The sequence below is a fragment of the Leuciscus leuciscus genome (genome assembly GCF_965113295.1).
Source record: "Leuciscus leuciscus genome assembly, chromosome: 12".
NCBI lineage: Eukaryota > Metazoa > Chordata > Actinopteri > Cypriniformes > Leuciscidae > Leuciscus > Leuciscus leuciscus.
In genome coordinates, this window is record NC_138736.1 from 28,569,654 (window position 1) to 28,594,180 (window position 24,527).

Below are 24,527 nucleotides of genomic sequence, written 5' to 3' on the forward strand. Positions count from 1 at the left end.
TTTTCAGGGAAAGTAGAAAATCTATTCAATGATGACTCTTAGGGTTAGATTTTATTAAATAGGGTATTAAATAGAGCTTACTAAGTAAAACCATTGCCCGATGGAATTAAAAGTTAACAAAAAATGGTTAGGAAATATGTGGATGGGCGTGGATTAATGGAAAAGGCTGAATGTATAGGTTATGATTGTATGTGTTATTCTGATAATTTTGTTATTCATGGGTGAATATGAGTGCGGGAATGAATGTTCAATTGGCGAAAATGACAGTCCATTCTGATGATGAAACTGGTGAACAAAATGTGACTTTGATACTGATAGCGGAAGCTATAGTAACATGTGGTAAATGAATGTTTTCTTTATGTTTTCTGTTTATGTTTTTATTTTGCTTATTTCATTTTTGTTGAATTTTTCTGATGTTTTTATTTTTTAGAACGATGATGATATGTAAAGAGGGTTAAAAGCAGTAGCCATCCGTGTTACGAGATGGCATACAAGGACAGGGTTTGAATATGAGGAGTTTTCCTATCTACTTTATCTGTGTTTTTATAGCATGTTTTGTTTTCCTACTAAATATTAATCCAACTTTTTCTTGTTTATACTGTAATGACTGAGGGTCCGACCTATAGTGTTGGGGATGCAATGACAGAGCTCGTTCGTCTAGCCCGGTTCCAGAATAAACCTTTATCTGCTTGCTGTAAAATTAAGGGTCTATCCCTGAAAAAATAGCCTGAGCTTATTTAATTTTAATCTTTTTTCAAACTAGTTTTAATTCTAATGTTTTGCCTAATAGTTTTAATTTTAATCTTTTTGTCTGCTAAGTTTAAGAGTATGATCAGTTATATGAAATTGAGAAATGAGAAGTATAAGTGTGATGTAAGACTTGAACTTGGTACGTTTCATTATGATTATTAGTACTGTGTGAGTGTTTTTGATGAAACAATTATCAATGAATGATAAAAAGGGAGGAGTGTAATGGGAGATTTTTGATTTTCATTACTTACTTTGATTTTCATTAACATACACTAGATTGACTACTATGTGTGTTGCTGACTATGTGATATAATGATTGATGTGAAACGCCTGCGAAGCAGGAGAAGAGGGGGAGAGCTTTGAAGGCTGAAGCCCTGACCCCTAAGGTCAAAGGGCTGTCCAATTTAGGACTTGCAGACTGTAAGTTAAGCTAAACTAAAGTTCAGTGTATAATAGGATCACTGGTGGAGTGTCTTATCCATCTCTGGAGTTTAAAGAACCTTGGAAGATAACAATAACAGAGTATAAAGACTGGCCTGCCCCTCCCTCCTGGTCGCACTTGTTCCACAGACTGTACTGACTACCTCTGTGTGGCAATTGGGCCTCTTGCAAGATAATAAATTACTTTTTAATGATCATTTGATTCCAGACTGTCTCTTATGCCAAAGATGATTGTTTAGTGAATTAGACTGCCATAACAACTGCTATTCTGTTTAGACCTACCCGTGACACCTTACTGTACCATCAAAAAGTTCATTTGTGAAGTACATTTTTAATCTCAAAACAAATTTTATATGTTTCCATCTTGGTCTTTTGATGAACGAAAACATGCTCTATCATAGTAGCTCAAAATTGATCAGAAATTACTACTCTGCTTTGCTCTTTGCAAAATGTCTTTGTTCTTCCTCCTTCTTGTACCTCTATTTTTACAGTACTGTACCCTGCATCTCACAAACTTGTCCTTTGTCTCTGTGATACTGTAATTCTTGTTCTTTGTTGATATGAACCTGCAACCAGTCAAAATCTATTGAGCAGTCAGTGCTGTTAAACAAATGGAAAGCACAATGTTCATGGACATACAATGTGTTCATTGTACAGTATACAGCCTACAATGCACTGTACTACAGTATACAATACTAAAAGGGATAAAAAATCAAAGGAGTAAACATGTGATCAGTGTGCTTCTTGTCTTTGGTCATCATTTGAAACAATTTTTTTCAATTGTTTAAGCACAATTTTGAAAACAGGGCCCGGTTTGTCAAAACACTACACACAATTAGCACAACACTACACCAAAGTAGCACAACACCTCAGATAATTTGCAAAATGGAACACTTTTGTCAAAACTATACAATGTCTTATAAAAACCTTATTTTGTTGTCATAACATAAACACAACCATCATATCTGACTCTGTTTGAATCAGTTAAACACGCCTGTGCTCAACTTAAAACACTTTTAGCATTTACACAGAGAAAGTATAAAAATAAATTCACCAACACCACATGACACCAATTGTGCAGACTAATGAAAATATTTATATATTTTCATGTACTCAAGTCAGTCAGTACTGAACATTTCAACAAAACATTCATAAAACATTTTCATACAGTATTACTGAACGTACCATTGTACTGTAAGCTTACAGTAATAAAGTAACAAATTACATATCCAGTTCAGTACCAAAAAAAAACAAAAAAGATCCACCTAGCTGGATCTGGCCACAGGGCCTCGTCAACATCACAGGCTATATTTTGATTTGCAAGGCAACGTGGGAAGAATCTTTTCGAGTGACGAATCCACCTGGTTCAATTTGATCACATGCTTCCTCCATAGCTTGAATGGGGGGCATCTGGACATAGGGCCGGAGATCATAAACCTTCCACCGCCATGTTGAGAAGAACTCCTCTATGGGGTTTTGGAAGGGGGAGTATGGTGGAAGGTATTGAACTGTACATTTTGGGTGTTGATGAAACCAGTTTTGGGCCAGAGCAGAACGTTGGAAAGCTACATTGTCCCAGACGACAATGTATTGCATCTGGTCCCTTTGGTTTGCTGCTGGGATAATATTGTGTAATCTGTCTAAAAATTTAAGAATGAGGTCAGTGTTGTAAGGACCCAAGTTGGAATGGCGGTGGAGGACCCCATTCTGTGTAATGGCAGCACAAAGGGTGATGTTACCCCCACGTTACCCTGGTACATTGACAATAGCCCTGTGGCCAATTATGTTTCTTCCCCTTCTTCGCACTGTTGTCAGGTTAAATCCAGCCTCATCAAAGTATATAAACTCATGCGGGACTTCCTCCGCATCCATTTGCAAAACTCTCTGAAATACAGCAAAAGATCACATTGTGTAGATCAATATACTGTAGGTCTGCTTTACAGTAAAATTACATACAGCAAAAAGGTTATGTGTGCAGTATACACAATACTACAGTCAGTGAACAAAACGTACCACCACATATTCACGCCGCAGGACTTTCACCCTGTCTGAATTTCTTTCAAAATGACACTTTATACAGTTGTTTCATCAGAACTTGATGTTTTTTTAAGGATACGGGCTATTGTTGACAGAGACCTGTTGGACATTATTGAAAATTAGGTGATCATTGACAATATGGGCTTGCATTTCTCAAAGTCTGATTGCGTTATTGGCCAACACAAGGTTTATGATCTCTCTCTCTCTGAGGCCCCTCTCTCCTTGGTGTTCACGACGTTCAATCCTATGTTGGCCAAACAAAATACATAGCTTACTGTAAAATGATACATACAGGAATATATACCAAAACTGTTGAGATAGTACATGCAGTAAGCAATGGATTTTCTGTTGACTGAAGAGAAGTTTCTCACCTGTGCTCTTGACGGAATGTCTGAACTATTGATGCCACCGTGTACCTGCTTAGGTTAGGATGTACTCTCAGTCCAGCCTCCCTCAGTGTTAGTTTTTATAGTGCTTAAACCTGATTGGTGTGTCTACAATTAAGCACCAGTGTGTGTGCACACCTGGTGGCTGTGTTTAACCAATTGGTTCATGGGTGTGTTCATTTGAAAGACTTTGCTTTGAAATTGCAAGGAAATGACATCATGATAAATTTCTGTGTCGAATGCATACAAGTGTGTTTAGTGTTTTCCAAATCACTGTGTGTAATGTTTTGCAAAAAGTGTGAAGCTGACAATGTGCTTACAGTTGTGCAAATCTAGCCTTTTTGCTCCTTGAGTGTAAGGTTTTACTAATTGTGGGAAAGTTTTAATTTTAGTGTGAAAGCAATTGAAAAAAACTGTAAATCAGTTTTGAGTGGTTGTGTTCAATCAATGGCATGTGTTCTCTAATTTGTATTAGATTGTTGCCACTTGTGTTTACCAGTATGGATGACATGTGCATTACAATGTGTTTTGAGAATGAGAATGTGTTTAGAGTTTTGCTGAAAAGTCTAAGTGAGATCTGCAAATTGTGTTTTACAATGTGAAATGGTTTAAGGTATTGACAACAGACAGCACAATTAGCTAAATGACTTCAGGCAAATGAGAACTTTGTTCAGCCAATGGGTTTTAGTGTTTTAGCAATTGAGAAAAATGTTAAAACACTCTTTGCAAATCTCATGCACTCTTTTTTCAAAACTGTAAATGCATTCTCACTCACTGAAACACATTTTGCACAGTGATGCACTTACGTTTCACAATGCTAAACACAGGCAGGCAAAAGTTAAACACAACTGCAACACAGTTGTCATCGTTTACACACAACGACTCAAAATTGTTCACACTTATTTCTAATGATGTGACCAAACCAACTGTACATAATAAAAGTCAGTTCAGAGTGCCAAAATTGACTCAAAATGTTGCACTGAATGTTGATACCAACAATGGATGGAAACAATATAAGAGGGAGACGAGGAAGAGTATGAGTAAGAGGTGGTGAACGAGGAGGAGGAGGAGGAGGAGGAAGAGGATGAGGATGAGGATGAGAAAGAGCAAGGTGTGGAGAATATTGTCAAGGCTTTAGGGTTTTTCCCTTTGCCTGCAGAGATGACATTGTCTGTGATGTGGAGAAAGTCCTCAGGCCGGACCAACATGAAGACATGATGCAGAAGCAGAATAAAATCTCTCTCACTGACCGTGATTTTGCAGTTGCACAACTCGTGTACTTTACTGTAACATGCTTTTCATTTAGAGTTTTTTACTGTAACCTTTTTGGCTTTTGCAGTTGGGTCACTGTATTTTCACAGTATGTGCTGAATATACAGACATTCGATAGGCCTACTATTCAATATTCAGTACAATAATATACTTGTAGTGCATACAGTATACAATTTATTCACCTTACTGAATATTGTAAGTTGTCATTACTATACTTTTTTTACGTAATTGCAAAATTTGTTTACTTTGTTTTTTTTTCTGTAACTGCATGCTTTGGATTCTGTGTTCTCCATTTTTTGATAATGAATGATCTGTTTATAATATTGACTCGTGTGTATGATCTGAAAGCATTGTTTGATTTTGAGCACAGATAAAATGGTTTTGAGGCAATTATTTGATTTTGCCAGTAGAGTCAGAGGTTCTGTGAATGTGGTTTGAAAATCTGGTTTTGTGTTTAAGGTTTTGAGAATGTGAGTGATGGTTTCAAGAAATGTGTTTTAGCAATTCAGAAAAACTGAAAGACTTTCAGTACCGAAGTGTTCAGAGCACTTAAAAAACTAGATCAATACAGAATGGAAACTTCTCATCTTCTTGCCTCAAGCCCTATTGACAAAGCCTGTGAGGAACCTAGCGTGAAGTATAATAGCAGCATAAATCAAAAGAAAGTAAGTAAAGCTTTCCCACAGCGAGATTAATCTCACTTTGCTTTCAGTGTTAAATTATGCATATCGCAGAATTATGGGGTGTAGGTTATGAAGTTCCCCTTTTAATGCAAACCTACATCCTCCGCTTTTGAAACTCCCCACATGATGATGTCATGAGTCAGCGCTTTTCATTCGCTGCATAAAAGAATGATTTGCACATATTGTCTGACAGTTCACCTGCCTGTTCATAAAAATCCCAAAAGACATCACTGTCTCCAATATTATGTGCCATCCATCACTGTCTAGAGTCCATATGCACATTAATGAGTTCTCTGAAGCAATTCCCAACTTTAATTCAGTCTTTGGTAAACCGTAGAAGCGGTTTCAGAGGGAAAACATAATTTACGCCACTGGGTCTTTTTTTATAATGGATGGAAAACAACAACCAGAGCTTGTTTTCTTTAAGGCTTACAATTAGAAGTACAAAGTTAGACTATGTTAACTCAGCAGCAAACCTCAGCAGTATCGACTTCACAATTGATGTTACACACATTCAAACCTCAGCAGGGTTCTTTCCTTAGCAACAAGGGAAACTTAGTTTCTATGGATATGTGCCCTTAACAGGACAGGAGAGAGAGAGAGAGAAAGAGAAAGAGAGAGAGAAAGGGACACTGCTGTGTGGGCGATGCAAACAGGATCCCAGCTGGCTCTCATTAACTCACCAACCAATCACTGTAGATCCATACGTACACTGTGTAACGACAGGCACAGGAAGTCAACAAGGTGAGGCGTTCCCTGTTGGTGAAAAAGACACACAAATACTTGCAGAATCTGTACTATGACTGATATTAACTTTAACTTGAATTTTAATGGATGAAAAGTCCCTGCTCTGGCAGACTGTTTTCTTTTCACAGAAAGAAAGTTATGTGGCTTCGCTTTTTGCATTGTTGACGTCTTTAGTAAGGTACGTTTCTCTTGTTTAAGCATCACCTGTCACCCCCCCAACTCATCTTTTTCTCTGCTGGCATGTGAAAGGTACCACAACTCTCATGAGACTCATTAGCCGGAAAATACGGGTAAGGAAATGACATGAAATCCGTGAAAAGGTGATTGCTCCGCGTCCGTAACATCTTTACCATCTCAGTATGAAAATGGCATTGGCAGAACTGAAAGGAAAAGCTCAATTTGTATTGACTCATGACCCACAGTTGCATCAATAGTAGAGAATCGTTACTATTAAAGCACCTCACATTGCATGCTTCAAATTGCAATTTAATACTAATTATCTACTGGCTTAGACATATTATTGTAGGATTATTGAATATTATTTACTCATACTTACTATTATTACTTTATTCACTTTATCAACACCTATAATAAACTGGCGGTTTTCGCCTGTTGGAAAATAAATCAGGTTAAAAAATATCATAAAAACTTGGGGGTTGATTTCAATGACTCGAGAAAGTATGCATTTCAGTGTGCTAACAGCCACTCAAAACCAACACAGTCTCATTTCAATTTATACCTATTTTACGTTGGATGAATTAGTAGCTAATTCATATGAATTTGTACAATCTTATTCCTACGTTTTCGTACAATCTGTTCAGAGTCAGTTATGTTTAGGGGTGGGGTCAGGGGAGAACTTTCATGCTCTTTTTTTTATTGTATGCTTTCATACGACTCACATCATTCAAATTCAAACTCAGTTGTGCTCAAAACACCTTAGAAACCCTTTTGGCTTTTGTTATGGGTACTCTATTCTGGTGTAGTTATCATGAAAATGGTTTAGTTATGAAAATATGCAAATTAGTGTCTTTTAAATGACATGTCACATTATATTATCGAAACTAAAAGAGGTCAAATGAACCTTTAAATGCATACCTCGGGTCTTTAGTGACCCAGGACGTCATTCACTACCCTCCTCCTCAACCTTCTTAGTCAACCTTCAACATCAACCTTCTTAGTATTCCTCAATAAATTAATTATAAACAATATAATAAGAAAAAAAACAATTCAATTATAAAATAATGGCTGTTATTTATTTTTAAAATTGTATAGGGTCGCTTTACAACCTGAGGTGTGTAACAGTGTAAGTATATTTTTTTCTGCACAATAAAAATGTAATCTTTAATGACTAAATACATGCAATTCACCTTTATTCCACAAGGTGGCAATGTCTGATACACAAGGATGAAGTGAAGTTTCACTCATAGTTACCGCAGGCAGTGATTTACTGCAGAGCAAATACTGAACACAATCAAATATTACTGTCACTGTCACTTGATGGTGGATCTGGTGAAGACGCTGTCAGCGATCAAAATACTGTTTTTGAAGATGTTGAAAATTATAGTTTTGAGAATATGTTTGAGATGGCGAATATGAGCCAGATGCTGAATGTGCTGTGAAATGAGTTCTGACGAAGACAGTGATGATAGTATAAAACATCTGCTCAAACTGAACCCTACCAAGCTCCAAAAGGTAACAAAATATGCTTTAGTTTATTCTTCTGTAATTGTTACTCTAATATCAGGAGAGTTTTATCGCGGCAGGTAGAGATCCATCCGCGTTAGATAGATCAGGGTCGCTAAAGACCCAAATATGTAATGGTGGTTGGAGAAACTCAAGCATTTAAGGTTTAAACGTTCCTCTTTCTTAGTGTTTTCAGTTAAGCTTCAGTTGGCAGGCTAACAACCTACTAGCTCACCATGTGTTATTTGATAAAGAAAAGCTGTTTTGGTTAGCTTGAAAAAGATAAGTTGTGCTTTTCATGTTCCGAAAATGTAAAAATGCCATTTGAAATCATGTAAATTTAATTAAATGATGACTGACTTGCCTCTTTTTAAGCTCACTAAAGGGTGTTGTTCTTATAATTGGACTCTGTTGTTAAAACAGAACGTGTGCAAAACTCTCCTCCACAGTACGTCACAGTACTACATCATCAACAAGCACAACGAGGGTCCCAGAAATTATCTATAGAGCACTGTGCTTTTCCCCAAGGTGCCTTTATTTCCGCCACCTGATTTGAGAAACAGCCGCTTAAGTTGTGGTGTCATAAATTCAGATCCTATTGAAGTAAGTGCGGCTGCTACATTACTAATACAGCTCCCTGACTCTGTTTCCGCTTAGCCTTGTGACTAAGGCTGCTGACTTCATCCTTTGGTCTCCGTGATGCACAAAGATCTCCCGAATCAAAGCGATGAATAATGAACCAGTGCCTTTTTTCACTGGACATACTTTGCTTCATGGTCGCTGACTTTTTGTATAACATTTTATTTTTTACTGTTGCTATGCAACAAACTCTAGGTAACAAGAATCAATTTGTCAAACAGGCCATTAAACAGCACGAACGGTGAAGAATGTCCACATGACTCGTCTTGCCGAATAATTACACCAAACATAAAAGAAAACAGGAGAACGGATGAGCTGGCCAAAGGGTCACTCACATGACATACAGTAAAACTGACAACTCTGTATCTCACAGACAGTCTGGAATGGACTTCATTTTATTGATATATTTTCACTCAGACCGGCCTGGGCTGGTTATCCAAATAATAAAGTGAGATGATATGTTAGGATGTCACTGCGCCACAGGCAATTTATGGTATGGCTCAGCTATGTGTTTTATTGTGTGTATGTGCACACAATGACCGTAACTTTGTCCCTTGAGACGATGTCCACACCCACTCCCTGACCCATACTGACCCTTTAATCAATTTAGCCCCATTTCCTGATGCCAGCGGCTTTAAGTGATTGAGTTATTATACTGAGTGCTGGTTAGAGCCAATGAGAGAGGGGGGAAAAGAAACAAAAAGAGAGACGGCGACAGCCAGAGGAGGAGAAATGGCATATAAATCAGTAGATGTGGTCATGCATTGTTGACATTTCATTAATTGCTATCCACACCGCTGTGTGCAAACTAGAAATACATGACATTTTTCTCAGAAACAACAACAACCCTTCCACCCATCTTCACCCATATCAAGGGCACAAGTGTGAGTTTGGTTTTATGGCGAACCATTAAGCTTTATTAAAACCACATATTAGTATCCTGCAGATTTAATAGCTGCAATTTCTTTCAAGCATTCGTTTAAGCGTCAAACGATACACTAGGTACTGTAAGTGATCTCACGCAAACAGACACTCGAGGGGGCTGTTAAAACACTCATGTGTGTGCTGTCAAGTAGAAATGGGATGAAAAGAACACTGGTGTCAGGAATCTTGCCTTTAGTGCTGGTGTATAGCGAGGGATAATCTGATCCGGCCCTCCGTAAGCGTTTCTTATACGGACCACACTCCTCAGCAGAAGCACCAAAAGAGCCTATTGCTTGTTCAAAGCCTCATGGACACATTTTTTACCTTGACCTGCAACCTGAGGCTTATATGTCTAGATTCTGCTATATTAAGTGTTCCTAAATCCTGTCATTATTACTCACCCTAATGTCATTCCAAATCTGTACGACTTAAGTCTTCTATTGAACATAAAAGAAGATATTTTCAAAAATCCTGAACACTGTTTCAGGTTAATTCTCTTTTCTTGTTTCTGACAGCTTGTGCTTTGGGGGATGATAATCTACACGATGGTATGTGCCTTTTGCTGCGGTCTGCATTCTGGATTCGGTTCTTTCAGGTCATTACGTGTTATGATGTGTGACTCTAATGGGGTTAGTTGCTATTGGGAAGGAGAAACATAGAGCAGTCATTTCCCATGAGACTCCTCCAGTACACTGGCACGCTGATGAGAGGTAGAGAGGAAAAAGAGAGAGACATCTGCTCAGACATTTCCCGCATCCCATGTGCATTAAAACCACAGATATTCTCTTAATAAACTGAGCTCACAAAAAAATAGTTCAAATCTCCCTGGTGTGCATTCATTCTACCTCTGTTGCAAAGCTGTTTATAGTGGGCATTTTTATGCAAATGCGAATGCAAATGTATAGATTTGACTGGCTTCAGAGGCATTGGAATAAATCTCCGTCCCTCCTGATTGGAGAGAGGTTTTCATACAATGGCTGATGATTAAGTCAGCTGTCAGACATAGTCTGCCAAGCCAGGTCCCCTCAAAAAATGAAGAATAAAAAAGCGTTTTTTCTTTTCCAATGTGACAACTGGCTAAATATGACATGAATGCGCATTTGGCAAGATAGTTTCATGGTTCTATGATAGTAAAAAGTTGCATACTCAAAGGAACTGATCACACCAATTGAGAGGCTTATATAACTGCACTAGTAAAGCATGCTGTATATATTTACAAGAACATATGCTTTGGAAAAATGCACAAACTCACACAAGGACATTGTTCACATAAACAGGACTCAAATCCATGTTGGTATGTTACATTTTCATCGATGTAACATTTAATTGTCCATTACATACAGTGTAAAAAGTGTAGAATTTCAACCTGATTGGACCCTTAAAATTACTTTTGTTGATATGACCCAATGTAGTCAAGTTTATTCAGTTTCAACTCAAATTTAGTAGTAATTTATCGCATTTATTTTTTTAAATATGACAAAACGTATTTATACTGTGTCCTATTAGATCACAGTATCACAAAGCTGTTATGATCATTTGAAGAACTGACAAGATATGTTTTTTGGCTTCAACTCAAGACTTCAACAGGACCTTCATCTTCATCAAGGGACAAAAGCGAAGGAGCACCGTTCGGGCTCGCGCCACTTCTGAAATTTATAGAGCCGTACAGTCTGGCTTGGTGCTTGGAGTAGGCAAACGCTTGTCTCCTGATCATCTCCCCTTTATACATGGAGATCATCAACAAGGTTGACAGTAACACACCTCCGAGTGTGAGGAGGCACAGCCCTGCAATCACACACCTGTCCAGGTGAGCACCCACTCGGGCGTTCTCCCTCTCCAATCGCTCCATCTCCCGGGCGGAAACGGTGTCGGGATTCACTTTGACATCACGTGGGACTGTGTAGGAGATGACAACCAAGGAGATCCCAGTAACTAAAAAGGTAACAGCACCTATAAATCCATAATCCACTGACTTTTCCGATGAATCCACCATGAAATCGTCAACTGAAAGAAGGGAGCATTCCGGGGCGCCATCTTGGAGGTCTTTGGATGAATTCCAACTGAAGTTGTCATAGATGGTCTCCTCCTCTAACAACTGACCGTCTTTATGGTCAGTAATGTCAGCCACACCTGGAAAAGCTGTTTCATACTGCTCATCATAACACACCTCAACTTCTTCGTCGAATCCCCATTCATTGAGTTTGCAGAGTCGTCCAATTGGCAGAGTCGCTGTCCATGGTTCTGAAAGCCTGTTTGCCTCATTAACATTCTCCTCCAGATACGCCTGGCAGCACTCTTCATTGTAAAGGGCTCTTTCATCTACACACACTGAGTGATGACTTTGCTGGTGTTTTAGGGACCAGTCAAGGTGATCGGTCTGGACAGCGTCTTGACCACAAAAGAGGACTTTAAGATCAGCCATTTGAACTTCTATTCGTATGTTCATCTCATAGCAGGCAGATGCTGCAGTATGAGGACAAAAACAACAATTCATAACAAACAATAAAAACCATTCAGTTTTAGATAAAGCACAAAATACTATGACAAATATTATGAGGGAAGAAAGAATAATTTCACATCTGGCTTATAATGTAATTTGTGATCATTTTAAAAGTGATAAATGACAAAACTGGTATTTAATGGAAACAGCAGGTTATATTGTTTACCTTAATATATACCATCTATACAAGCTTTCCATCTAAATGCTAAATGGTATATATTTACATATACATATACACACACACACACACACACAGAGAGAGAGAGAGAGAGAGAGAGAGAGAGAGAGAGAGAGAGAGAGAGAGAGAGAGAGAGAGAGAGAGAGAGATGGGGGAGGGTTGCAACACGTTTCAGTGTACTTATACTGGATCCACAAAGATAAGACAGTGTATAGGCTATATTTACAATTGTAAAAGTAACTAACAAACGCTGTATGTTATGTTTTAAGCATTACTATAATATATTTAAGCACAACATTTAAAACGTCCACGTCAAAAGATGTTACAGTCCATCCAACCTATACTGTTACAAATTACCCTGGTTACGACTCACTTGACATTTACACAGTTTAAAAATAAGTTATACTTTAATTTAAAGCAGGTAATATTAAAATATTATTTAAAAGTTTGAGGGGGAAAAATGTGTTACAAATAAAATGTGTTGTAAGACTTTCCGGTCTCTGTTGCACGGTCTCATCTTTACCATCAATATTCACAATTTAAGTATAGCCTAATAGAATATTTGATTTTTCTAATTAGTATGAGTTCATTAATCCTTTTCACGCCAGAAATGTTCCTAAAAGTGCGCTTTATCCTGTCAATAATACTTGTAATATTTAATCTGAGGAGCTTTAAACGGCGCGTGAACATCAGCAATGAACAGAATAGTGAAGCGTTTCCTGGTTTTCAGTCGCAGAAAAAGTAGTCATAATGACAATCTTTGGGGAAAAGATGTTGCCTGTCTTGTGCCTCATCTGTAATTCCGTATTTGGTGTCACCGTAAACTCACAGAAAATAAAGGCATCGCCTACCTTCTCCAAGCAGCGTCTCGCTTGCATTCCTGCAGGGCTCGCGCTCCGTTAATTAAGGGAAGCTCGTCCTGTTCCACCCGCGCGCCGCGCTCAGGTCTCATCAATGCTGCGCGAGAGGAGAGGAGAGGAGGAGAGAAGAGAGGAGGAGAGGAGGAGAGGAGGAGAGGAGAGAGGAGGAGAGAAGAGAGGGAGGTTATAGTGTCGGGGGGGAAATGAAGCCTGATCAAACACTTTCATGCTGTTCTCCTTGTGAGATTCACGACGCAGCCTATACAGATTGCATGCCCAAGCTGTGTCCTAAATTAATTATCCTAGAAATTAACATCATTAAAACGTTCTTGAAAATACATTCTAAAAAACAATCCGCTGAAATTAATCTTTTTCAAGACATAGCCTAATACAATGTCACAATACACTATGAAGTCTCTAAAGTTAGTTTCACATTATGAATACAAGTGTAAATCTGATTTTGTTTGTTTTCATTTTGAACGTCAGTTTCTGTCAAATTGCATCATGCTTTAAAGTAGCTTGAATGTAACTCTACACCCTTGCCTCATTTAGTATACGCGATTACATGAATATGCAAATTATCCCCGCCTCCACTCACTCACAACAGCTCAGAGATCCACTCAATGACATCACACGTTAACCTGATTGGTTACAGGGTAGTTTGTGACGTCAGAAACACCAGCGATTTGAGACTGTCTTTGGTTCACTGTAGTTTTAAGGATAAAATACTCAGCAATGGTGTTGACTTATGAATTGGTTTGTCTTAAAGCAGATTAAAAACACCACATAGACATATAAACTACATTAAAAGCTTGATTTTCACCATAGGGGACTTTAAGGGTCTTGGCTTTAAAAAGTTGTTTATAATGTTATTGCCCAAGATACAGTTCATTTAACCCATATTAACCAATAGCGGGGAATAAAAGCATTATATGGAATAATTTGTCACAATAGAACCTGTTTATTACTTAAACAATAAAACTATTATAAAAAAATAAAAATTGGTATAGCAAAAATTTAACAAAAAGGTAACAAAAAGTAGGCTAACATACAAAACACTGCTTTCTTTACATCTTATTATTTCACTTCTATTCATTATCCATACTGTTCATGTCTAATGTTCATATCTGTAAATATGCCTATTCTGACTAATCCTAACTACTTTTTCATTATTTTATTTTTTTTAACTTTAACTGTATTATGTGTCTTGTTATATTTATATGTGTGCACTTAAAGCTTCATTTACCAAGAAAAATTACAATCAACTTGGCTTTATAAGTAATTTGAACTTCAATTAAACTGGGTTAAATCTTCTGTAACTTAAAAAAAATGCTTAACTTATTTTGATGAGATAAAGTAATGTAAAAAGAAACATATGTTGCTATGATTAATTGATCTTATGTTGTTTTGTATATCATACATATACAGTATAGGCCTACATTATGACTGTCACAATGTATTTTTCTGAAACAGAATGACTTCACAAGCCCCATGACGACCCCTTTGCAGTTTTCCGGCATGATGCCAGTCAGCGTAGCGTATGTTTAGGTGGCCTTAGGACATAATTAGAGTGCGCCTCACTGATTTTTCAGTGAAAGCTCAACATTTACTAATGCAACATTCCACTGGCACTCTGAATTAAATGAGACTGGTGACATCAGCTGGTTAAAACACATGAACGACGTTGCTATGCTCCAGAGGCTGGAACATTATTAGAGCGTAAACTGTGAAATTGACATTTATTAGAATTTGCCCCCTGTGTGTTCAGATCTTACAGTCTCTCTCCACCATGGGCTACACATTGTAATAAGTTGACTTGAGAAAGGAGCAGCAAGTGCATAGACGTCTCCATAAATAACAGCTGAGATGGCTTCTATTCGAGACCAACCATGGGAGATGCAATGCTCACAGTTTAGTCGACAAAGCGTGAACATCATAGAACACTTTTAACAGTCGCTTGTTATTTTGTGAACACACAAGCAAGTGAGCATTACAGCCATGTGCTTCATTTCATGTTTTATAAAAGTGTCAAAAGTTAATAGCTGCAAAGTGGGTTAATAGCTGCAAAAAAAAGTGTTTGTCTTAACCTTCTGACAACATCACATCAACGTTCATGAGACAAAAACCCTTAAAGGAATAGTTCACCCAAAAATGAAAATTTTGTCATCATTTACTCACTCTCATGTTGTTCCAAACAGGTTTGGAACAACATTAGGTTAGAACAACATTTTGGGGTGAACTAACTCTATAATAGCTTACACATGGACTTCAAGACTTGGTATATGAGTCACAATCAACTAACCAATCATTTTAAGTAAAGGAAAAACATCCTGAAATTAAAAGAGAATAAATTAAAAGAATAAGAATAAGTATTTATTCATTAAATAAGAATAATAATTAAAAATAGTGACTTTTTATTTCAGAGTTCTGACTTTTTTTTTCTCCCAATTGTGAATTATATCTCCCAATTCAGACTTTATAAGTCACAATTGTGAGTTCTGACTTTTTTCTCAGAATTGTGAGATAAACTTGGAATTGCAAGAAAGAAAGTCAGAATTCTGAGGTATTAATTCACAATTGAAAAAGGGTAATTGTGACTTTTTATCTCACAATTCTGACTTTTTTTGTGTGCGATAAACTCACAATTGTGAGTTATGAAGTCCAAATTGCAAGATATAAGCTTGTAATTCTGACCAAAAAAAGTCAGAATTGTGAGATACAAACTTTCAATTACGGCAAAACATTTTTTGGGAGATAAAAGAATTTTTATCGCAAGTGTTGCAATTGCCTATTTCTTTTATTTGGTGGTTGAAACAAACTTTCACTGAATCTGACAACAAAATCAACAACAGCGTGTAAATAAAATTGGCAAACAATGCAACCATATTAACTATTAATGCCCCAGTGCAGGATTGGAAGATGGCCAAAAATATAATATTTTTTTTCAGTGTGAACTACTATGATTGTTCATAATAGAAAAGCAGCTTTGAGATGCACTATACTTGTGTTCCTAAAAGTTTGTAAGCAAACCCAGAAAACTTTTTTTGGGATATGCTTTCAGATTATTTATTTCATCTAAGAATAACCATTTTACAGAAAATTGACAAAAACATGTTTGCCATCTGCGCACGCACAGTATGAAACGTGGGATTGTCTTTTAGAATACGAAACTTATCATGCTTGACACTTTTTATCCAGACAGAGAATTTTATATCCAGCAGCAACTGTCAGTTACATCCTATTTGAGAGCCTAAACTTAAAGAACTTGGAACTTGTAAGAGTTAGATGTGACACTTTATTTCCCACTACGTTGTGTTTTGTTTATCTGCTGGTGTCTTATGTGGCACTTCTGTTGATGGATCTCTTCTGTAATAGAGGCTGTAACAGAGCACAGCTAAGAATAGCAATGGAGGAGCCAGCATGAGACATTTAAAGGGTTAGTTCACCCAAAAATGAAAATTACCCCATGATTTACTCACCCTCAAGCCATAGGTGTATATGACATTCTTCTTTCAGACGAATACAATCGGAGTTATATTAAAAAATGTCCTGACTCTTCCAATAATGGCAGTGAATGGTTGTTTCTGTTTTGAAATCCATCAAAGTGCATGATATCCATCCATGATAAAAGTGCTCCACACGGTTCCGGGGGGTTAATAAAGGCTTTCTGAAGCGAAGTGATGCGTTAGTGTAAGAAAAATATCCATATTTAGAACTTTATCGACTAAAATAATCGACTAAACTTACGATACTCCTACATCCTGGTTTCTCCCAAGGTTTTTTTCTCCATTCTGCCACTGATGGAGTTCTGGTTCCTTGCCACTGTCGCCTTTTTCGCCTTTTTTCACCTTTGTTGCCATTGGCTTTTGGCTTGCTTAGTTGGGGACACTAAATTTAACATTTAATTTAATATTCAACAATAATATTGATCTGCCTGAATTGACACCATTATATAAGTACTGAACTGAGCTGGACAATGACATCATGGTTTTCTCCAGAGTGGCTATATATTTAAATGAACTAAATTAATAACTTTTTTACAACAAAAAATTAAACATCACTGAACTTACTTAAGCTGGACTGTGACGCTATTTTATTCTGGAAACATATTTTGTTGCATTCTTTTCCTGTTATCTCTGTAAAGCTGCTTTGAAACAATCTGTATTGTAAAAAGCACTACATAAATGTGACTTGACTTGAATTGACATCCAACGTCATACAGTACATGCGTCACGAGTTACTCTTGTGGCGCAAGTCGACTTGCGTAGCATGTGCACGGTCGTCTTGCGGAAGCTATAGTTATTTAAGTCGATAAAGTTTCGACTCGGGGCTCGCGAGTACCCTTCTGAAACCTAAAAGGACAAATGGGACACCCTAAAGTCTCGTCCACAAGACTAAAAGTGCATGTAGGCCCTGTCCCAAAATGGCACACTTCATATGCACTTTCGGTCTTGTGGACTGTCCTATTTGTCATTTTAGGTTTCAGAAGGGTGCTCGTGAGCGCCCCCTTTGCAGTCGATATGCCGATGCACACTTTTGCTGAACCCTTTAGGGTGCCATTTGGGACAGGGCCGAAGTGTGCCATTTCGGACAGGGTGTTTAATTGGCGTTACATCATGAAAGTGTGGAGGAAGACCGTGAGTGATTAGGGTGTCAGCTACACACATAATAAAGGGTTAGGGTTACACATTTTATTATTACTCAATTCATTTTTTATGAATTGCAGAGGAAACTTTGAGGAATTGCCTGAAAACGTTCCTATGCAAACAAATACCAAACTAATCAGGGAACGTTCTCATGAACTTTGGCTAACGTTCTTGGCAAGATTCTCTCAAAGTTATGAAACATTATTCAAGTAACGTTAATATATTATGAAGTTAATAAAGTTATCTGGCCTTTAATAATATTCTCAAAAAGTTAGCACAAAAAACATTATTTATACATGGTTCATGCAACATTTTAGTTGGATGTTTGTGTAATTTTTTTTAAATGTTACTTGTTTCAGAACATTCAAAAGTAACGTTGCCACAATGTTTGCAAAATGATAAAATGGAATGTTCCTTAATGTTTGTATAATAAGTATGTTACATAGGCCTAAGTATGTTTGATTAATTCAGATAAAGATTTTCATTTCTAACTTATAAGGTTGTTCACAAAATGTAAACAAATATTATTGCGGCAGTTCCTCTTACTACAGTTAACAGAGAACAGAATATATATATATATATATATATATATATATATATATATATATATATATATATATATATATATATATATATCATTTTTATTATTTTTTTATGTCAGTTTTCTTTTTAAGGTCTTTAATTATATTATAGCTGGCCAACTTTGGCTGAATGTGTTAAATAAAGTGGGATTCAGGTAAAGTGGGTGACCTTTAACTTTCAGTAATACTCAAATGTATTAAATAAACTGAAATTCACAAGTTATTTTATAATTTACTTATTTAGAAAACAGTGCAGTCAGGAAATTCAAGTCAGAGATGGAAGAAATGAAAGAGTGAGCAGAAAGAAAGGCAAGCATCTGTGGAATGAAGAAAGGACAAGAGGAGCAAAATGTAGATGCAGAGTATAAAGCTTTAAAATATGGACACAAAGTTCATTTAATGTTTTACAGCATGATTACATTTTAAATGTTCCTATTATGTGTTTTGTTAGCCTATTTGTTGTTGCATGCGTCAAATTTTAAAATGTTGTAGAGTTCATTTTCATCAATATTCTGATCAATATTCTGATAACTGAATATTCTGATATTCAGGTTTCATCAAATGTAATTTCAAAGCTGTTTTGAATTTTATGCATTGAGTGAACTGATTATTTTTATTCATATCCTAGGCTATATGTTTTTGGGGTTGTTAAATATGTTGTTGAATATGTTTGTCTGATAATTATTTTACTAAACCATATGTTTTTTATGGTTTCTAAAGATCTTTTTATATATATATATATATATATATATATATATATATATATATATATATATATATATATATATATAAATCAGGGATGGCCCACTTTAGCTGAAAATAAATGTGTATGCATCATCTCAATATGTTTATTGTTGTGTACCTCGCAAATAACTATGGGCTGAATTCAAATGAATATATCATAACTGGACCTTAAAGTTAACAAAAGGATTAAAGAAAAGAAAAGAAAAGAAAAGAAAAGAAAAGAAAAGAAAAGAAAAGAAAAGAAAAGAAAAGAAAAGAAAAGAAAAGAACTCAACAAAAAGTGGCCCACTTTACCTGAATTCACCCTGTTTCAAATGTTTTTAGGAAGTAGTTTTGTTTACTGAGTATGTGCAAATGCATATAGTGAATTTGTCAACTCAGATGCTCAAGCTATAGGCATTTGTTCATTATGTTTTAACAGTTCAGTAAACTTTTACTTGAGCTAGAGGAACAACAAACTACATAATAAATCATCAAATGCATTTTTACTTTAACTTGGTGTGCAAAGGTTGTATTATGAGGGAACAGAATAGTTCTTATTTTACTTTACAAGCCCTCAGGGCTTTCCTCGAAGAGGAGAAGGGTTGAACCAGCGAATGCTGTTAATGTCTGGCCTTGAGTCATGACACTGGCAGGTCTCTGCTTTTGGCTTCACTTATTTCTCCTGGAAATGGCCTTTAACTCCAAGACCCACTTTAAACACTTGGGCCTGCTTTACAACCCACCTGACAGCTGCTGAATTATAGGAACAGTAACATAGGCTATTCAGCTATGTGAAGCAACAGTGTAAAAATGAAGTTATGAATTTTGAATAAGTAGCCTACTCTCCCTTCTAATGACATTATCATGAGATGTTATGTTAAATTAATATTTTGTATTACAGCAAGATATTTTTTATTACAGCAAGAATGACGGGTTTTTTCAAGTCATTGATTTTTAAAACAAAATAGTCATACAGGGTGGTTAGGGGCAATTCTTCCTGATGACGCTTTTTTAAAAATCGTACAAATTCGTACGACCTCGTATACGACTTCCTACGATTTTTTTTTTAATAAAAGCGTTACAAAAATTAGACACCTTGTTAAATAGGCCTACGTACGAATTGCCGTAAGATCGTGTTGGCTGAACATGAGACTAGTAGACATAATTCAGGTCCACTATAATCCAGTCCCTTGGCCAATATGCGTGAGGGTCTGTTTCAGTGCGCACATTTACATGAAAGCTTTGACTGCGCGATTCAGCAGTAGATCCGAGAACTATCAAACCACTTAAAGAAACAGGCACTCAGGGTCAAATAAGTCAAGCAAGGATATTGATCAAATTATCTATAGCCATCTATAGCTATGAGTAGAGATAGAGTTAATACTTATTTTTAAAATGGTAAAAGTTCTCTCTGTCCTCTTTTCTGCATTGCACCTCTGTAGGCTACTAATCAAGTTTACCTAAATCTTGAGTATTTTACAAGCTCAAAGTTTATCAATACTTAAGATATTGATATTATCATGGACATTTTTGTTTTAATCAAATAGACTGGAATGTTTTACTTATATTTGTAAATATAAAACAGATAACGTCAGCTATCCTGTGTATTTGGAATATACTAGGTGATGTTCAGAAGAAATGTAAAATAAATGCATTAGATGTTGAGTCTTACCATGGCAATTTAGATTTATTCAAAGTATATATATTTTCAAAGTATTCAAAGTATATATATTTATACTACTATATTCAAAGTAGATGCAGGCCTACTATTTTTAAATAGCCTACATTATATATATATATATATATATATATATATATATATATATATATATATATATATATATATATAAAATGTGGATATATATATATATATAATGTAGGCTATTTAAAAATAGTAGGCCTGCATCTACTTTGAATATAGGCCTACTTAAAGAGGACCTATTTAACCCTTTTCAAAGTCTTGATTTTGTTTTTGGGGTCTACTAGAATAGGTTTTCATACTTTAATGTTCAAAAAACACATTATTTTCATGTTTTACAATTGCAGCGCCTCTCTTCCCGCTCTGTTTAGTTCCTGTCTCTGTGAAGCCCCTCCTTCTGAAAAGCACAATGTGCTCTGATTGGTCGGCTGGACTATGTGTTGTGATTGGTCAACTCGCTCCTTACCATTTCAACACACTACTAGCACAACTCAACAAGGCATCGCCCCTTTTTTTTGCATATGCCTTGGATGGGAATTATTTAAATGAGGAATATTTTGACGTGTACCTTCCCGGAAGAAAAAACTCAAGACTAAAATCGAGGAGTTTGAGAGCGTTCAGAAACAATGCTTACTGATATAGAGAATAACTAAATCTGAGTGACTTTTTTCATGCTCAAACAGCAACATCACACAAGAAAGTTGAAAATGTAAAAAAGCATAAAGTTCCCTTTAAATTGAAAGCATTTATGCAGTTCCTTCCTTTGACACAAGGTGGCAGCAAAGCACAAAAGTAGAGACAAATTTCCACGTGCATTAGGCTGTTTTGCCAGCCACTAAACATCATTTGCATTTTAAGTTGTCTTCATTTCATGCATTCTACAAGAGTAGTTTTAAACAGCATATTATTTGTCAGTCTTGATGGTAAAGATAATTAAAAAATGTCACGCATCTGAAGGTGCTCTTGTTTTAAATTAAAGATCTAAAAATCTGGATCAATCAATTTTGATATAACCGTGGCATTGTCCCAGTGATGCCACTCCACCAGCTAATTAGGTTGTGAACTCCTCTGTCTGTTTCCCTTGGAAACAGACCCCTAAATAAATGCTGAAGTGGCTTGGCAGGATAAGGTCTCTTCTGTCTGTATGCCATAACCACAGTTGGTGAGGAGGAGAGCTTTTCTCATGTTCATAATGGAGCAACTGTGCGGTCCCAGATGAGTCAATTACTCTTACAAGGAATTAAAGAAATCTTACATGGCTGTTTAAATAGCTGCCAAATGTTACTGAGTAAAAAATAAATAAATTAAAAGAAAAGAAAAAAAGAATTGTCACAGGCATGTCACGACATGTTACATAAGCAACTATTGTTTTTTAACTAGGCCTATTTGTTCTCTGGGAGATGATGCAATGTGGGACCAAAACAACAATGCAGAAAGTATAAAAGAACAAAACCTCTGAATTTATACTTAATTTGACACATTTGTCATGTACACTTGCCCTCACATGCCCCTGCATAATTCAAAGAAGTGATCATGTGACTAAATTTCATGTGCGAAACTGAAGACAGGGACCTATCGCTGAGAGAAGTTTCAAGCATTAACACTGTCATTCATGTGTCAGTGTCACCTAAAACACTTCCGGATTAAAATATCTTTCGTAAGTAACACGAGCTATTTCTTTTCCAACAGAGCAAATACAAATTGGTTTTGAGGAGCCGTTTTGCATTGAACATTTCTCCTAATGACTTTTTGTCACAATGTCCTGGTTTGTTGTTTGTTGTGCGATTTTACATTTTATGTGAATGCCTTTTGATCAATGAAAAATAAAGGCAGTTGCCAATGCCTCAGTCCTTTCACATTAAATTGAACCGTTCTCTCTTACAATTTATGGACACATTAATTAAACTTCATCAAACAGAAGCTGAGAGAAGAATAATCAAAAGCTTAAAGTCACCATTAAATCAAAATGGACATTTTTTATGGAATATTGCAGTATGTATTAAAATGATTTATCTATGCACACACTGTAAAAAAAAATTACATCCCCAAGTCAAAAATTTCAAGTGACCGATAACATCTACATTTTTCAATTAGTCTGACGTATTATTTCTCATTGAGCCAATGTTAACAGACTATTGCAACAAGAATTTCACTTGGGCCAATTGAAATATTTAGATGTTATCGGTCACTTGAAATTTTTGATTTGGGAGGGTTAGACATTTTTTACAGTGCAACATTATTTTATTTATATATTTTTATTTCATGTTCCTTATAATCTTTATTCAAAATAACTTCCCCTCCCTCTTGCAGTGACATCTTTTCTCTTCTCTGTTGATGTGTTTACTGGCATGAGGGCACATGAAATCACAGCAATAGCAAACCACAAGAGCTATTTCACAGAATGGGTGCCATTTTTGTCCCCAGGACATTATATATATACAAATATGCATAAGCCAAGACAAGACAAGTGTCCTGCACATTAATCTAACTGCAAATCTAAAACTATCTAAAAAAATTAAAAAAAATTAAAAACATTTGTTACCTCTCTCTAACATTACATTTGAACATGAAATATACCCCATATCATATGTGCTTTAAATATTAGTTTTTTTTTTTAAGAAATCAATGCTATTTAAGATTAAATACATTTTAGTCGTGTCCCTAGGTTTTCACTCAGTCATCCTCTAAAAAACTGGGAAAATTCCACAAGACACATTTTCTAGTCACTCTGGTGTGCTAGAAAATGGTAAATATCAATGGGAATATTCTTCAGAGATATTTTACTCATAATAAATTCTAGGGGTGCCAATAATTGTGGCCAACGTGGTGTTTTGGATCAACATTTTTTTCATAATGTGATTATTTTACTTAAATGAAAAGTTCAATTTTTTTTTTTTTTTTTTTTTTTTATGAAATATCAAAAGAATAAACAATGCAGATTTATTTTTACAGCCATCTTTGATCAAATTTACCAGGGGTGCCAATTATTCTGACCACAACCGTATATAACAATTTACTTGATTTTAAAGTTCCCTCTTGATAATCGCAGGGGCCCCTATAGCTCTGGGCCCCCTGAACTCTGTCCCACCTTTCCCTCCACTAGCAACACCCCTTCTTCCAGGTCTAGTTTTTGTTCATGAAATAGATCAAATGTCAAAGACAATGTGATGTGGCGGGGCATATGACTACATTACAGTATGAATTTAGCCAAATTCTACTTATCAGGTCACAGAGGTTAACAGAGTAAAAGTACATTGTCACAACTATTGTAATGTGTAATTTATTGTGATGGACGCGTGTTTTAGGCACATTATCAAGGTTGTTCATTCCACTCTGAATTATTGGGACACATGCATGTGCAGGATGCATGAGAATCTGGAGAATATTTTTTTTTACTGATGATGTCCCCAAAAGGAGTTTTTGGGAGATTGTGTCATGTTTAGCATACAAAACACACATGCACATGTGTTTCACTATATAAGTATGGATATCTCATAGACTTCCTTTGTTTTTCTATCAGGTTAATGATATTTTCTTATTATTTCTTGTTATTGATGTTATCTCATGCACGACCCCTTCCACTAAACCCTCACATATACCTGTCAAAAACACAATGGCCTGGTTTCACAAACAGGTCTTAGATTAAGCCATAATTAGACCTTATTTCAATTAGGACATTTAAATAGCTTTTATAAACATGCCTTAGAAAAAACATTACTAATGTGCCTCTTGAGACGAAACAATGGCCCTGACATATTTTAAGGCCTAGGGTTAA

General features: G+C 36.1%; 1 protein-coding gene across 1 annotated transcript; it reads right to left on the reverse strand.

Moving 5' to 3' along the window:
- Positions 1–10,756: 10,756 nt before the first annotated feature.
- Positions 10,757–13,182, reverse strand: LOC309511635 (uncharacterized protein). The gene is made up of 2 exons (XM_082186861.1): positions 13,092–13,182; positions 10,757–12,025 (listed from the first exon to the last, which is right to left on the reverse strand). The coding sequence occupies exon 2, from the start codon at positions 12,006–12,008 to the stop codon at positions 11,130–11,132; it is 879 nt and encodes a 292-aa protein (XP_082042987.1). The 5' UTR covers positions 12,009–12,025; positions 13,092–13,182; the 3' UTR covers positions 10,757–11,129.
- Positions 13,183–24,527: the final 11,345 nt, after the last annotated feature.